General features: G+C 42.9%; 1 protein-coding gene across 1 annotated transcript in view; it reads left to right on the forward strand.

Annotated features, from left to right (window-relative positions):
- DNAH3 (dynein axonemal heavy chain 3) overlaps positions 1-14,863 on the forward strand; it is a 379,066-nt gene that overhangs the window by 256,989 nt on the left and 107,214 nt on the right. The window contains exons 33-36 of the mRNA XM_066576291.1: positions 215-434; positions 6,420-6,554; positions 10,745-10,856; positions 12,619-12,860. Coding sequence (XP_066432388.1) covers positions 215-434; positions 6,420-6,554; positions 10,745-10,856; positions 12,619-12,860 — 709 coding nt within the window. The remainder of the gene's footprint in view (positions 1-214; positions 435-6,419; positions 6,555-10,744; positions 10,857-12,618; positions 12,861-14,863) is intronic.

Below are 14,863 nucleotides of genomic sequence, written 5' to 3' on the forward strand. Positions count from 1 at the left end.
TGTTTCAATTGCTTGGCATTGTTCGTATTGGACTAAAAAGTCACTTTGTCTTAATGAGCCTCTACATGTTGAAAGTTGAACTATTACTGTATATCACAATGAATCACTTTACAATCTAATTCACAAGGTTATTAATTGCTGTGATCAGGAACAATAAGCCCGATGAGTTTTACTGCATGTTTGGTTGAGCTGCCAAATTTTTCTTTTTTTTCAGCCTGGCTCAGAAGATTGTTGCCACTTACCGACTGTGTTCAGAACAGCTGTCATCTCAACACCACTATGACTACGGGATGCGTGCCGTGAAGTCTGTCCTCACAGCTGCTGGCAACCTGAAGCTTAAGTATCCAGAGGAGGATGAGAGCGTGCTTCTTCTGCGAGCGCTACTAGATGTTAACCTGGCTAAATTCTTGGCACAAGATGTTCCTCTCTTTCAGGTAATCAGACAGTGAGGCTGAGCTCATACTGCAACAGGTGTGGATGCACTTTGTTCCGCTGGCCCACCCGATTCTGAAAATATAATTCATATTGGACTGGCACCTTTATACGTCCAATAATCTTTATTAACAAATTTCCCCTGTATTTAACTAACGGTGCCCATACGGCTGGGAAACTCAGCTGTAGATGAATGAGCTTCCTGAAACTGCATTAACGGGCAAATAATTCAAACAATACAACTTCCTCATGCTAATTCTGACTAAGCAGACATTTGAAGTCAGAAGACCTGAGGAGAATGTGGCTTAAGGCCCATTTAGACAGGATGAATGTCTGACAAACGATGCCTAACACTCATCTCCGCTGTTGCATGGGAGCTAGTTTTGCTGGCTCGCTCACAGAGCGGCCAGCAGCGGGGTGGGGAGGCAGGAGGAGATTTCACTCCTCGTACTCCCCCCTCCCTCTCCATTGACTTAACATAGCTGCTGTTCAATACTGAACAGCTGCTATTTACACTGAACGATCATCGTTCAGCTCATCCTCCATCGTTTATGCAGCATAAACCAGAAGAACAAGGCCTGCGGCAGCATATATTGGTGCAGGAGACAATTCAGATCTTTATTCCTCCATTACAAACAGTGGCGATATTTCAACCTATAAACAGGTCTTTGTCAAAGACCTGTTTATAGGTCGAAATGTCGCCACTGTCTGTAATGCATGAATAAAGAGCTGGATTTTCTTCTGCATCAATATATGTTGCCACAAGTGCAGCTTATAATCTTCTCTGCATATTTTGGTTTATGCAGCATAAATGATGGACGATGAGTTGGTTGCTGATTGTTCAGTGTAAATAGCAGCAGTTCAGTACTGAACAGCCGCTATGTTAAGTCAATGGAGAGGGGTAGAGAAGAGGGAGGAGTGAAATCTCCGTCCGCCCCTGCTGTGAGCCAGCGATACTCACTCCCGTGCAGCAGCACAAGAGCGAGTATGTGCAGGGGCGAGTGTCGGGTATTGTTTGCCCGACATTCGTCACGTCTAAATGGGCCTTTACTTACATCACAGCTAAGGTGAGGTAATACAATTATCTTTCTAAAGGCAACATCCAGCAGGCAGGGGTGAGGAAATTGGAGGGAGCCTGAAACAGAGAACAAAATGGCTGACGGCCTAACAGTCTCTATATCACAGCATCATTAAGGGGTTAAAGTCCACCATTCCTTTATTAGGTATAAAATCTTTTGCTGATTAATATCATAGTATGTCTGTATAAGGGTAGCCTGTGTTCTGACTAGCTAAATTGTATAATATTGACTGCACATGGCCACCACAGGGAGGAGATAACTGCTTATTAGAGTTGAGCGAACGTACTCTTCCGAGCTTGATGCTCGTTCGAGTATTAGCATACTCGATGGTGCTCGTTACTCGAGCAAGCATCACGCCGTGTTCGACCCCGCCCCAGTTTTTGGCCCCTCCCCGCTGTGACATTTTTCAGCTTTCTCTCAGAGAGAGAGGGAAAGAGAGAACACACAAACCCCCCCCCCCCCCCCCAAAAAAAAAAAGCACAGCACCACATACAAAAATGCTCAAATCTCCCATTGTAGTCAATGGGGTTCGTTACTTCAGTAGAGCTCTCGAATTTTATGAAAAGCTCGACTCGAATAGCAAGGATCCGAGAATTTGGGTGCTCGCTCATCTCTACTGCTTATAGATTTATACAGCTAGTTTTGAACTCAGTGCTAGCTTTTTCAACTTATATTTGCAAGAAAATAGTAAATGAACCCTTTTGAATTACATGTATTTCTGCACTAATTGCTAATTAAATTTATTCTTTTATGTAAGCCACAGTTGTAGGCAATCTAACTAAACTAATACCACACAAGCAGTTGTACCTTCAATGACTGTTACTAAGTACATTGAGTAAACCTGCACAGTGCAGATAGAAAAAGGAAGTGAACCTTTGAATGTAATACACTGCAGATCCAACTTTTGCAGCAATTACTCCCACCAAACAATTATTGTATGGTAGTTGCAAATAAGATTTTGCACAGCGTTGAGGGGACATTTTGGGCTATTCCTTTCTGCGAATGTGTTTGAGTTCATCAATTTTTCTGGGATGCCTGGTGTACCCAGTTCTCTTCACGTCAGGCAACAGCCTCAACTTACTGGACTTGTTTGAGTTTGGGCATTTATATATAGTGAAAGTAGGATCATATTTAGGGCTAATGCCAACAGCCGGATTTCCGCAGCTATTAGGTTCTATTAAACCTAATAGCTCAATGTTCACACTGCAGAATTCCACTGCGGAATTCCGCAGCGTGAAATAAACCGCGGCATGTTCTATTTGGCGCGGGAATACACGCCGCCAGCTTCTATTGTAGTCAATAGAAGCCGGCCATCACGCCATACTCCCGCTGTCAGGACAGCAGAAGTATCGCATGATGACGCGTCCCCGCCCACCACCGCCCACGTCATGCACTGTACTGCACGTCAGCGGGACGCACACAGCGGATCCGGGAGATGAGTATGGGGTCTTTGGGAGGGCGCCGTGATGGACCCCACTTCGATATCATGCTGTCGGAGTCTGTCATGGCCGTGGGCATTAGCCCTTAGTAATGTGTCTTGCAAAAAACTAAAACTCAGTTTGGCAATTCTAAGGGTGACTAGCCAATACAGTTCTTTTTCACTGCGAAATTCGTAGCGTTTTTTTTTCTCCAGGGGTCTACGGGACTTGTTAATGTTAAAATCGCAATCGTGCAAAATCGCGATTTCGCGGTAAATTGCAATTTTGCGCTAAATTGCAATTTTGCGCAGTGAAAAAACTGTAGTGGGTAGTCACCCTTAGGCTGCCTGTCCACGGGTGATTGTTTATTGCGTTACCCGCGGTGATAATCCAGCCGCGGGTAACGCAGTGATCGCTTTCCTTAGCGTTGCTATGGAAAGCGCTGCTGCGGTGTACGCCAGCGGAGAATCATAGCGATTCTTCACTCGGGGATCTAAATTGCGGCATGCTGTGATATGCCGTTTTTCACCACGGTGAGCCAATCTGTCAGATAGGCTCACCGCTGAGACCTGTCAGCACTTGCCCCTGCTCCCCCGCGGTGGAATATCGCTGGTGATATTCTGCAACGGCCGTGGACAGGGGGGCCTAAATAGGGTGCTTGGATGTTCTGTCATCCTTTGTAACACATAAAACCCCGCTCACTTACTGTATATTGAAAGATGTTCTCACTAATATACTATAATACTATTATCAAGCTCTGCAGAAGACTAATATTCCATTGTACTGTCAGAACAGGTCAGAGAGATCAGTAACTCACGAATCTATCCATTATCTCAAGTACTGGCCTTAATGATGTTCTAGATGAGAGTTAGTGATCCACAATGACTCAAATGGCAAAAATGGAAGACAAATTTTCTCTGTGCTTAAAATATGCAGGGACGTTTTAAGGAAGTGTCATTATGTGATAAGACTGCGCCAGGGGCCTATGAGAACTTGTCAGCAAATTTACATTTGTTAAAGAGGTTGTCCAGTCATAAAATATTGATGTCCTATCTGCAGAATAGGTCACCAATAGTAGATTGGTGAGGATCCATCACTGAGGACAACAATCAGCGGTCCGCCGGGTTTGATTGGTCGGCGAGGAAGTGGTTTTCTCAGCCAGCCAATCCACCTTCACTGTAGTATATATATTCCGGCTCCCCCTTTCAGAGGGTGCCAATTGCTCCCTTTATGGGGGAAATTCTAGTCAGTCAACGTCCTCTGGGTGCCATTGCTGTCTTAGATCTAAGTTTCTGTCTTTTATTCTTATTATCTGGTCTTGTACATGTGCTACTTAGTACAGTTGTTTTTATCAATATTTACAGCTTTTAATTGTAAACCCTTTACCATGTAGGGACAGTTTTTAGGTAGCCCCCCAGGTCCCACACGTGGAGCCGCCCTCATCAGCGTGATCACCCCTTATTCAGGCAGGGTTTTCCTGTATTAATGTGTTGGGTGAGATTCCCCTTGTCCCCTTTTTTATTTAGGTAATATATAATTTTGTTCTCCAAGTTATTATTGGTGTATATATCTGTCCTGTTGGACAACTTTTATATCTGATCCTGACAAGGTGTTTGGCTCAGACATAACAGGTACATGTCACAGAATGTCAGCGCCACTCCCCTTGCTCACCTGCTGCTGGCGCTGCAGTCGGGCACTGTTCTCCATGCGCCACTCTCAGTTCACCACTGGCTCTCTGGTGTACTCCCATAGAACGCACATGCGCTCCAGCCTCTTTTCTCACAGGGCCAGCGTCCACTCCCCTAACCTGCCTCCTACTAATTCCTGTCCACCCCTAGCTATTTTTGGCATCCTCTTCCTATGCAGGATGACTAAGCACTTGGTCTCCTTCAACATTGTGACAAAGCACCTGTTGTGTTCGTCCTGGCTCTGATTTCCTACCTGTTTACGTATTCTGCCTAATTTCTGTTCTCCTTGATGTCATCTCCGTTACTTGGACCTTTTTATCGTCTGCTGCCTACTCTGCCTTTCTGTCTGTACCTCGTTATTGATTCTGTGTTGACAGCCCTGACCATTGCTAGTTCTTAAGTTACACACCTGTTCGCACCATCAGGTATTGCCCCTCGGCCTAGTGTAGCATTAGCAGCCACAAGACTATCTCTGTAAGGCTTATGAACCCCGCAACAAAGACCAAATCCCTTGTGGAGGAGCCAACGGTGAAAAATGGGGTTTCCCAAGTGCTGCCTCCTCAGACAGCCCCAAGTTAAATCGGTGCATGACAAGGCAGATCTATGTTCACTTGCCTGACCGTACATGTCATATAAAAATGTATAGCCAATTATATATATTCATAGAAAAACTAATTGCCATGCCAGTATTCTTTACAGACTTGTTGTTCAGACTGGACAGTTGTGTGATTCACATAAGCTGTAGACAAGGTATAAGGAAATGACCTCCAACTTCAGCAGAACACAGAGATATACACAAATCAGCCATGGCATTAATAACACCTGCCTAATATTGTGTAGTCCCCCCTTGTGCCACTAAAACAGATCTAACCTAAGGAGGCATGAGCTACACAAAACCTCTGAAGGTGTCCTGCAGTATCTGGCATTAAGATGGTAGCAGCTGATCCTTTAAGTCCTGTATGTTGTTATTAGGGGCTCCATGGATCAGAGTTGTTTTTCTAACACATCCCAGAAAAATATTATTGGGATTGAGATCTGGGCAATTTCGAAGCCAAGTCATCACCCTGATCTCTTTGTCACCTTCCTCAAACCATTCCTGAATGATTTATGTAGTGTGGCCGGGTGCATTCTTCCACTGTAATTGGGCACTGCATTAGTGAATGCCACTGCCATGAAGGGGTATAGTTTGTCTGTACACTGTGTAGGTAGGTGGCACATGTAAAAGTAATATCTACATGGATGCCAGGACCCAAGGTTTACGAGCAGAACATTGGCCTATGTATCACACTGCTTCCGCCAGCTTGTCCTCTTCCCATTGTGCATCTCAGTATTGTGTCTACGCCAGGTCAGCGGCACACACAAACCTGCCCATCCACATGATGGTCTGATGATGCAGACCAGACCACCTGTATCCAGTGCTCTGTGATTCAGTTCTGAAGTCACATGCCCATACACAGCAATCCACAATGCTCTGTGTGTTCTAACACCTTTCTTTATAACCAGCAATATGTTATGCAGCAATTTGTACTGCAAAAGCTCTTCGGTGGGATCGGACTAGAAAACTAGAAAATCTGAAAAAACTGTATGTAATTTTGATATTTGGCACTGCCCTCCAGTAATGTTGCCCTTCTCAAACACACAACTTTTCAGATGCAAACCTGCGAGATAACATGTGAGTGCTGATTTATCATAGCAGGGGTCTATATCTGATACACTGTGATTCTGAAACTACCGGTATTAGAATATAGCAATGCTGGATAACAATGGGTGGTCTTTACATGCATGTTGTGTTCTCTTTACAGGGTATCATCTCTGATCTGTTTCCTGGAGTGGTTCTACCAACACCAGATTATGACCTTTTTATTCAGGCCCTGAAAGAAAATATTGCCAAAATGAATCTGCAACCCGTTCCATGGTTCATAGAGAAGATAATCCAGGTGATGCTATATTTGATTTGCTTTGTGGTTTGGCTTAGTTTTACTTTTCTCTTTTTTTTCACATAAATTAAAGAAGACTGATGTTTTAAAGAGCTTGAGCCATCAGGTAACACCTTTCAGAACGTGGCTCCCGGGGAAGACAGCTGATCGCCCTTTCTCCCACTCTTCGCACACTCAGAAAATAGTTAATTTTGCCTGGGAAGGCTTCGGTAAGCCAAGCATTTCCCCTACAGCGAATGCTGCAGGAAAAATGTAGTACATGACAGCCATTCAGATGAACTGGCATTCTGTAATAGAGGGATTGTACTAATGAGAGCCTTTCTTACAGAGTGTCTTTCTGTTTCAGGTCATAGAAGGGAGTCCCAAGTAGGGACCCTGCTCCATGACATTTGTAGTCCTTACGAGAACATATGAACAGAAGTTATCTTCTTGGCACAACCCCTTAATGAAACTACAATATGTTAGATCGTATTGACTCTCAACAATCACTAGTCCAGAGTTTATCACACCAGCAATAACCGGTTTGTATAGAGCACCAGTCAAGCATGCAGCCTACTATGCAATGCAACTTTATGAGGGTTACAAAAACAGTCAAGTCACATAGAGCAGAAACTATAAGTGCATACCTTTTACTTCAACGTGCCATCTAGAAACTGGATGTACACTATATCCAAATACAGCTCATCTAATTGTGATCCCCAGTATCTTGGTTCATGGACCAGATTTTTAGAACAAATTTACTGTAATTGATAGAAAACAGAGAACCGCAAGTTATATTCATCCTCACAGCTATAACTACATAATGTTGACACACATACTTCTGATTCTTCTCGTGCGTAAACATTTGTCATTTCGCTATAGCCTAGAACTTTGGATGTAATGAATCCATAGGCGAAGCAACTTATATAGATTCCTCACCACCAAATGACAATTTCAGTTGTTAGTAAATGACAGAATCAAAAGACTCAGAGGTAATAAAGTAGCTGGATAGTGCGTAAACACAGTGGTAAATGATGTGATTCATATCATCCTCAGAGCCATCAGTTTTCTTGTCCTCTTGGGTGGTTTTATGGAAATTTAGAACATCAGAATTACTGCGCTTATAAACGCTGAGGGTTAGACATGATAAATCTTTACAGCTGGGGCCATCATTAGTGCACTGTTGTTCCAAGAAATTTTCTTGTACAAACGACCTCATAAAGTAGAAGAGCTTTAGAAGTAAATCACTCCATAATATGTATGTTTTATTACTGTGGTAATAAGCCTATGTGTTTACAACTGTTGTCAGGTGTTCAAGAATTACAGCATTCCCAAAGCCATGTTTATTATGAAACTTATTAAAGAGGTAGATGCTTAATGTTAGATCAGTGGTGGTCCGACCACTGGAACCACTACTGATCGCCAGATTGGAGAACCTGGTCCTTGTTCCCCAGCCAAAAGACCACGGCTAGGAGGAGTTTGTATGGAGCGGTGTTCGAGCATACACCCTGCCATTCCATTCAAAGTCTATGTTGCTGTGCCTTAGACTTTGAATCTAAGCCAAAGGGAAGTACCAGTTGGCGGCGACTAACAGGACTTTGCATTTCTCCTTGTAAAATGAAAAAAGCACATACAGAATGGGAGTAATTGACCTAATTGAGAGTTACCAAGATGGTAAGCGGTCTGCAAATCATGTCCTATGAAGAGCAGTTAAATGATCTGGGAATGTTTAGCTTGCAAAAAAGAAGGCTGAGAGGAGACTTAATAGCTGTCTACAAATATCTGAAGGGCTGTCACAGTGCAGAGGGATCAGCCCTATTCTCATTTGTACAAGGAAAGACTAGAAGCAATGGGATGAAACTGAAAGGGAGGAGACACAGATTAGATATTAGAAAAAACTTTCTGAATCCCGATGTACAAACTGACATACATGGCCAGGGGATGCCCTGAAAAATTTTATAAGATTTGGGGTGGTTGGGTGAGTTGCTCTGCGACGGCGTCGGGAGAGCCTAGAGAGGGAGTGAGGGAGAGGAAAGGACACAATGAAGGACATCTGCTCAACTTGTTCCCTAAGTTAAAACCCTATTCTTAGAACCTTTTTTCTGTTTTCACAATTTTCCTTAAAAGAGTCGTGCCAGAGGGTGGGGGGGTTCCTTTTTAAATTTCCTTTATTTCTTCTCTCCTTTTTCTCTTTTCCTGCTTGATTACAGCTAATTCATTTCAAGGTTAAATTGATGTTTAGTAATAATTGATAAAGTTAAAGTTTAAAAAAAAAAGAAAAAAAGCTCTAGCCAGGCACTGTCTATCAAGAAGAAATGAATGTGTATATACAGGTAACGCCTATTCTTATCCTGTTTATCATGCAATGTACTGTCAGCTGAATCTGACACCTGTGGTGTCAGTTGCCTATGTTTGTATGTTGGTCAATCAACTTCTGGCTAAATAAAGTTCCTTAAAAAAAGAAAAGAAAAAACTTTCTGACAGTGAGCGTGATCAATGAGTGGAACAGGTTACCACGGGAGGTGGTGAGTTCTCCTTCAATGGAAGTGTTCAAACAAAGGCTGGACCAATATCTGTCTGGGATGATTTAGTGAATTCTGCACTGAGCAGGTGGTTGGACCAGATGACCCTGGTCATCAACTCTACGATTCTATGATTCTTTAAAACATATTTGGTAACGCCGCATCCGCAAAAGTCCGATCTATCAAATGGATGAATTATTTATCATGCACAGTGAATGTCAGCAGAAAAAAAATACACCATGACAGAATTGTGCTTTTTTGCTCACCGTCTCAAAGAACAAAATTTAATAAAAAGCGATCAAAAACTCATACGAACGTAAACAGAAACAGAACCTACAGGATGACCCTCAAAAAATGAGCCCTCACACAACCCATTCGATGGATAGATAAAAAATGTATTGTAGTTGGAAGATGGTGACAGAAAATATATACATATTTTTTTCAAAATAAATGTTATTTTTTAGAAGTAGTAAATAAATTTGCTATCGGCGAACCACAGAATAAAGTTATCACCTCATTTTTGCTGCAGTGTGTATGCTGTAGAAACAATATCTCCACAAAGATGGCAAAATTGCATTTTTTTTAATTACACTCCGCTAGGAAAGTTTTTCCGTACATTATACGGTGCCTTAAATAGTACCATTGAAAAATACAACTCGTCTCGCACAAAACAAGTCCTCAGATATCTTTGTTGACAGGAAAATATAAGAGTTATGATTTTTTTTCATAGTGGGAGGAGAAACCAAAACTAAACTAAAGAAAAAGGGCCGCTACCTCGAGGGCTTAACTAAAAGGGATCGTCCAAGGGACACATCCTCTACAATGGAGAAAATTGAAAATTTGGAGAGCCATTTATGCTAAATCTGAGAACTGTGCTTAGTAATTAGTCTCCTGGATTGTGACTAAGAGAACTCCGTAGTGTTCTTGTTTGTTCATGGATGGGACGTTTCCATGTACTGTTCTTGCTGAGAAAAAAGCTAATATAACTACATCATTTCCAAAAGGAGACGACTCCTTTTACTTTTTTTGCATAGTATCTATATACACTGTAGCTGAATTCTACAATCCATCAATCCATGATAGAAGAGAGGAGTAGGAGTATTCCCTCGCCATATCCACCATAGATTATCGTAGGTTATTTTATGGAAGTTGCGTCCGTAAGTACAGTTTTCCTCTAAAGAATTCTCAACTAGCAACTTTACTCTTTCTATCTTTACTGACTAAATGAGAAGTTTTGTTCACTTTCTTTGCCGGAATCGGCATTTTAACTCGATTGCTCCGTTTTTCCTTTATTTCATTACATAGATAAAGAGAAGGTATAATCGCCTCTTGTGTACCATCCTACTGTAATTGACATATTTACTTTTTCCATTTGCATTTCACCTGATAGTATAACTGAGATCAGGCAGCTCTCATTTAGTTGGCTCACCAGCTTATTGAATATGAATGATGCAGGTGCATATCACAAATCAGATTCCGTCTCCAGCTATCTACCAGTATCTCAGCAGCAAGCCTTCTGCAATGTGTATATCAGTCTTAGCGAGAAAATAAAGTCGTCGTTCTCACCGGGAAGCAACAAAATGTTTCCCAGGGAAATTAAATTAAAGATCTCGTATGAGCTGCAAATTTGTTTTCTTGCCTTATATTTCCAATCAATTTTCCTACATTTATATTGTTCTAAAATTACAGATCTATGAAATGATGCTTGTGCGCCACGGCTTCATGATTGTCGGAGATCCTATGGGGGGAAAAACCTGTACATATAAAGTCCTGGCTGGAGCACTTGCTGATCTATATGCAGGTAAAGCTGACAATCTAGGACCAAGTAAGAAATCATAAAGGTTCAGGTGACCTTTAGGCCTTAGTCAGACGGGCGTTTTTTTTGCGCGATTTGCGCATGCGTCCGGCGATTTTATAAAACCATTGCTTTGCAATGGTATCGGACACATGAGCGCTTTTTATGCGCTCGTCCGATAAATTATAGAACAGAAATCGCAGATCGCACCTATCTGCGATCTGCGATTCCTGTTCTCTTCTCTATATGCGCTCAATGGGGCCGGCGGCAGCAGCGCCGACCCCATTGAGAACATATAGAAGACAAATCATTCTTCTCTGCCACAGCTGTAACAGCTGTGGCAGAGAAGAACGATGTTTGCCCATTGAATTCAATGGAGCCGGCAATACAGCCGCCTCCATTAAAAGCAATGGGCTGCCGGCGTGCGCGGGATGAATTGTCGGGAAGGGCTTAAATATATAAGCCCTTCCCTGCAATTCATCCAGAAAAGTGTTAAAATAAAATATATATACATACTCACCTGCTCCCGGCAGCCGGAGTTCCGCGCGGCCGGCCTGCAGTGGGTGTGAAGGGGGTGTGAGTCAGACCTGCCCCCTGATTGGCTCAGTGCTGAGCCAATCAGGGGGCAGGTCTGACTCACACCCACTGCAGGCCGGCTGCGCGGAACTCCGGCTGCCGGGAGCAGGTGAGTATGTATATATTTTTTATTTTAACACTTTTCTGGATGAATTGCAGGGAAGGGCTTATATATTTAAGCCCTTCCCGACAATTCATCCCACACTCGCCCGCAGCGCATTGCTTTCAATGGAGGCGGCTGTATTGCCGGCTCCATTGAATGCAATGCGCTGGACAGCTCCAGCCCATTTCTAATGAAACGCAGCTAGGAGCAGATTTTCGGGCGATTTTCGGGCACCGGTCACGCGATTTGCGGATGCGCATCCGTCATGCGATCCGCAAATCGCGCGAAAAAACGCCCGTCTGACTAAGGCCTTAAGAGCAATCATTTCATTTTGAATGGTCTTAGATGATGGCATAAACCCAGAAAACCAAAATAATCATCATATCGTAACATTTGGATAAGCTTCACTCAAAATGCCGATTTGCTTGAAGACATAGGGTAATAGGGTACCATTAATAATTACCGGTATATTTGCATGCAAGGTCTTGATGAGTAGAAAGAATGAGGCTGTAGCTACACAGTGATATTTGGCTTCAACCGGTGTTGAATGAACAAAAAATCAGTGCGTATCCCTGTGCAATCACACAATAACATTGAAGTGAATGGGGTTGCATTGTTAGTCAATAATGGTCCCATATTGCACTCCCCCAGATGCCAGAATTGAGGGGAAAATTATTTTTAATTTGTTGTTTTTCCAACTTTAAAAAATATGGACATACGTATTGTAGAAAGTTTTTATCAGATATATATTTCCACTTGTTTACTTTAGTTTGGAAGTACGTTTAAAAACTTTTTCATGTTTCTCAGCAATTTAACATACATTTTAAAAAATTTGACGTATATTGTTTTTAATTTTCATATATATTTAATTTATGCATTTCAATGTATACATAAATTAGGTATTACATCCATTTGTTATATTGATGACAAATTGATGTAATAACTAATTTATGTAATATAATAATGAAAGTGTACACATATATGATAGTGGAATTGGTGCATTACACAACTGATGCGGATTTTGGTGCAGATTTTGATGTGCACTAGAAAAGATTGATTCTGAGTCATTACATTTTTATTGCTTGCCAGCTAAATCAATGGACGAGTTTGCTGCGGACTTCAGAGTGATCAATCCAAAAGCCATTACTATGGGTCAATTATATGGATGTTTTGACCCTGTAAGTCATGAGTGGACAGACGGAGTATTGGCAACTACTTTCAGAGAGTATGCATCTTCTACTACGGATGATAGGAAGTGGATTATATTTGATGGCCCAGTAGATGCTGTTTGGATAGAAAATATGAATACTGTCCTGGATGACAATAAGAAGGTAACTACATCTTTGCACTGATTTCCTTTATGACGTGACCTTGTACTTGGCTGAAATCATAGTATCTGATACCTGTCTGCCTTGCATTATTGATAGTTTAACCCACATGTGTCAAACACAAGGCCCGCGGGCCAAATCCGGCCTGCTGCTTCATGTTATGTGGCCCGCGGCGTGCTGACGCCGCTCATCACTGCAGCCGCAGCTCCCCACTGGTAATCTTGCTGTTAGCGCTGATCCCGGATCTTCGGGGTATGTATACAGAGAGGTCGCATACAGTGCGGGCGTCAGCTGTTTACTACAGCTGACACCCGCGGGCAATAGCCGCGATCAGCCGTTCAGACGATCGCGGCTATTAACCCTTTAAATGCCGCTGTCAGTTCATACGCCCCCGCCGTGGTGTGATCGGGGGAGACATGCAGGTGTCATGGCAGCCAGGGGCCTTCTGAAAGGCCCCAGGGCTGCCTTGGGAGACTGCCTATCAAGCCATCCCTGTTGGGTGGCTTGATAGGCTGCCTGTCAGAATGCAGTATGACGTAATGCTATAGCATTACGCAGGGGCGTACCTAAAGGCTCAGGGGCCCGGGTGCAAAAGTTCAGCTCGGGGCTCCCCCACCCCGGGCCTCCACCCCACACGCCCCCGTACCCATACCTAGATCGTGCTGCATACATGATCTGCCCCTTGGCGTAATCTTTCCAAACATGATGCATTTCCTGCACTACATGAATATTTGTTTGTAGCCCTGCAGGCCACTCTCACACACACCGCTTTTTACCGCTATTAGCACAGCGCCCCGAGTGCCGTACTAACCGCGGTACAACACTCCCATAGATTTCGATGAGGTTACTCAAATTAGTGCTCGAACATGGTGTTTCTAACACTGTGATTTTCGAGAGCTGTCTGTTCTGTTCCTGCATTTTTGTGGTTTTTAACACATCTCATCACCCATCACAATAATGGGGTGCATTGAAGAGTGCTGTCAAACGCTGTAACCTGTGTTCAAAAACGCTGCTCGAAATTACGGTAAAAATGCCACGATTTTGAGCTGCGTTTTCTGAACACGTGTGAGAGCGGCCTTAGGGGGGGGTCGTGTTTATGTTGCACTTTAGAACCACAATTAAGACACATAAAAACCTGCATGCAGTATTTAAAGACCGCGTACGGTATTAGGGTGACTGCCCACTAGAGGTTTTCTTCACGACAAAATTTGCAGCGTTTTTTTTTTCTGCAGGGGTCTATGGGACTTGTAATATTAAAATCACGATCGCGCAAAACTGCGATTTCGCGGTAAATTGCGATTTTGCGCGATCGTTATTTTAGCATTACAAGTCCCATAGACCCCTGCAGAAAAAAAAAAAAACGCTGCAAATTTCGCCGTGAAAAAAAAATGTAGTGGGTAGTCTCCCTAAAGGAGCTGCAGACACTATTAATAACAGCATGCGGTTTTGATGCGGTTTTTAATTGCGTGTAAAGGGTGCAAATAAATACAGTAAATCCAGGGAGAAGGAGAGGGAGAGAGATACACACACAGAGAGACACACACACACACACACAGACATACACACACACACAGATATACACACACACACACACAGATATACACACACACACACACACACAGATATACACACACACAGATATACACACACACACACAGATATACACACACACACACAGATATACACACACACACACACACACAGATATACACACACACAGATATACACACACACACAGATATACACACACACACAGATATACACACACACACACAGATATACACACACACAGATATACACACACACAGATATACACACACACACAGATATACACACACACACAGATATACACACACACACAGACACATATACACACACACAGATATACACACACACACACACAGATATACACACACATACACACACACACACACACAGATATACACACACATACACACACACAGATATACACACACACAGATATACACACACACACACACACACAG

The sequence above is a fragment of the Eleutherodactylus coqui genome, chromosome 8 (genome assembly GCF_035609145.1).
Source record: "Eleutherodactylus coqui strain aEleCoq1 chromosome 8, aEleCoq1.hap1, whole genome shotgun sequence".
Lineage (NCBI taxonomy): Eukaryota > Metazoa > Chordata > Amphibia > Anura > Eleutherodactylidae > Eleutherodactylus > Eleutherodactylus coqui.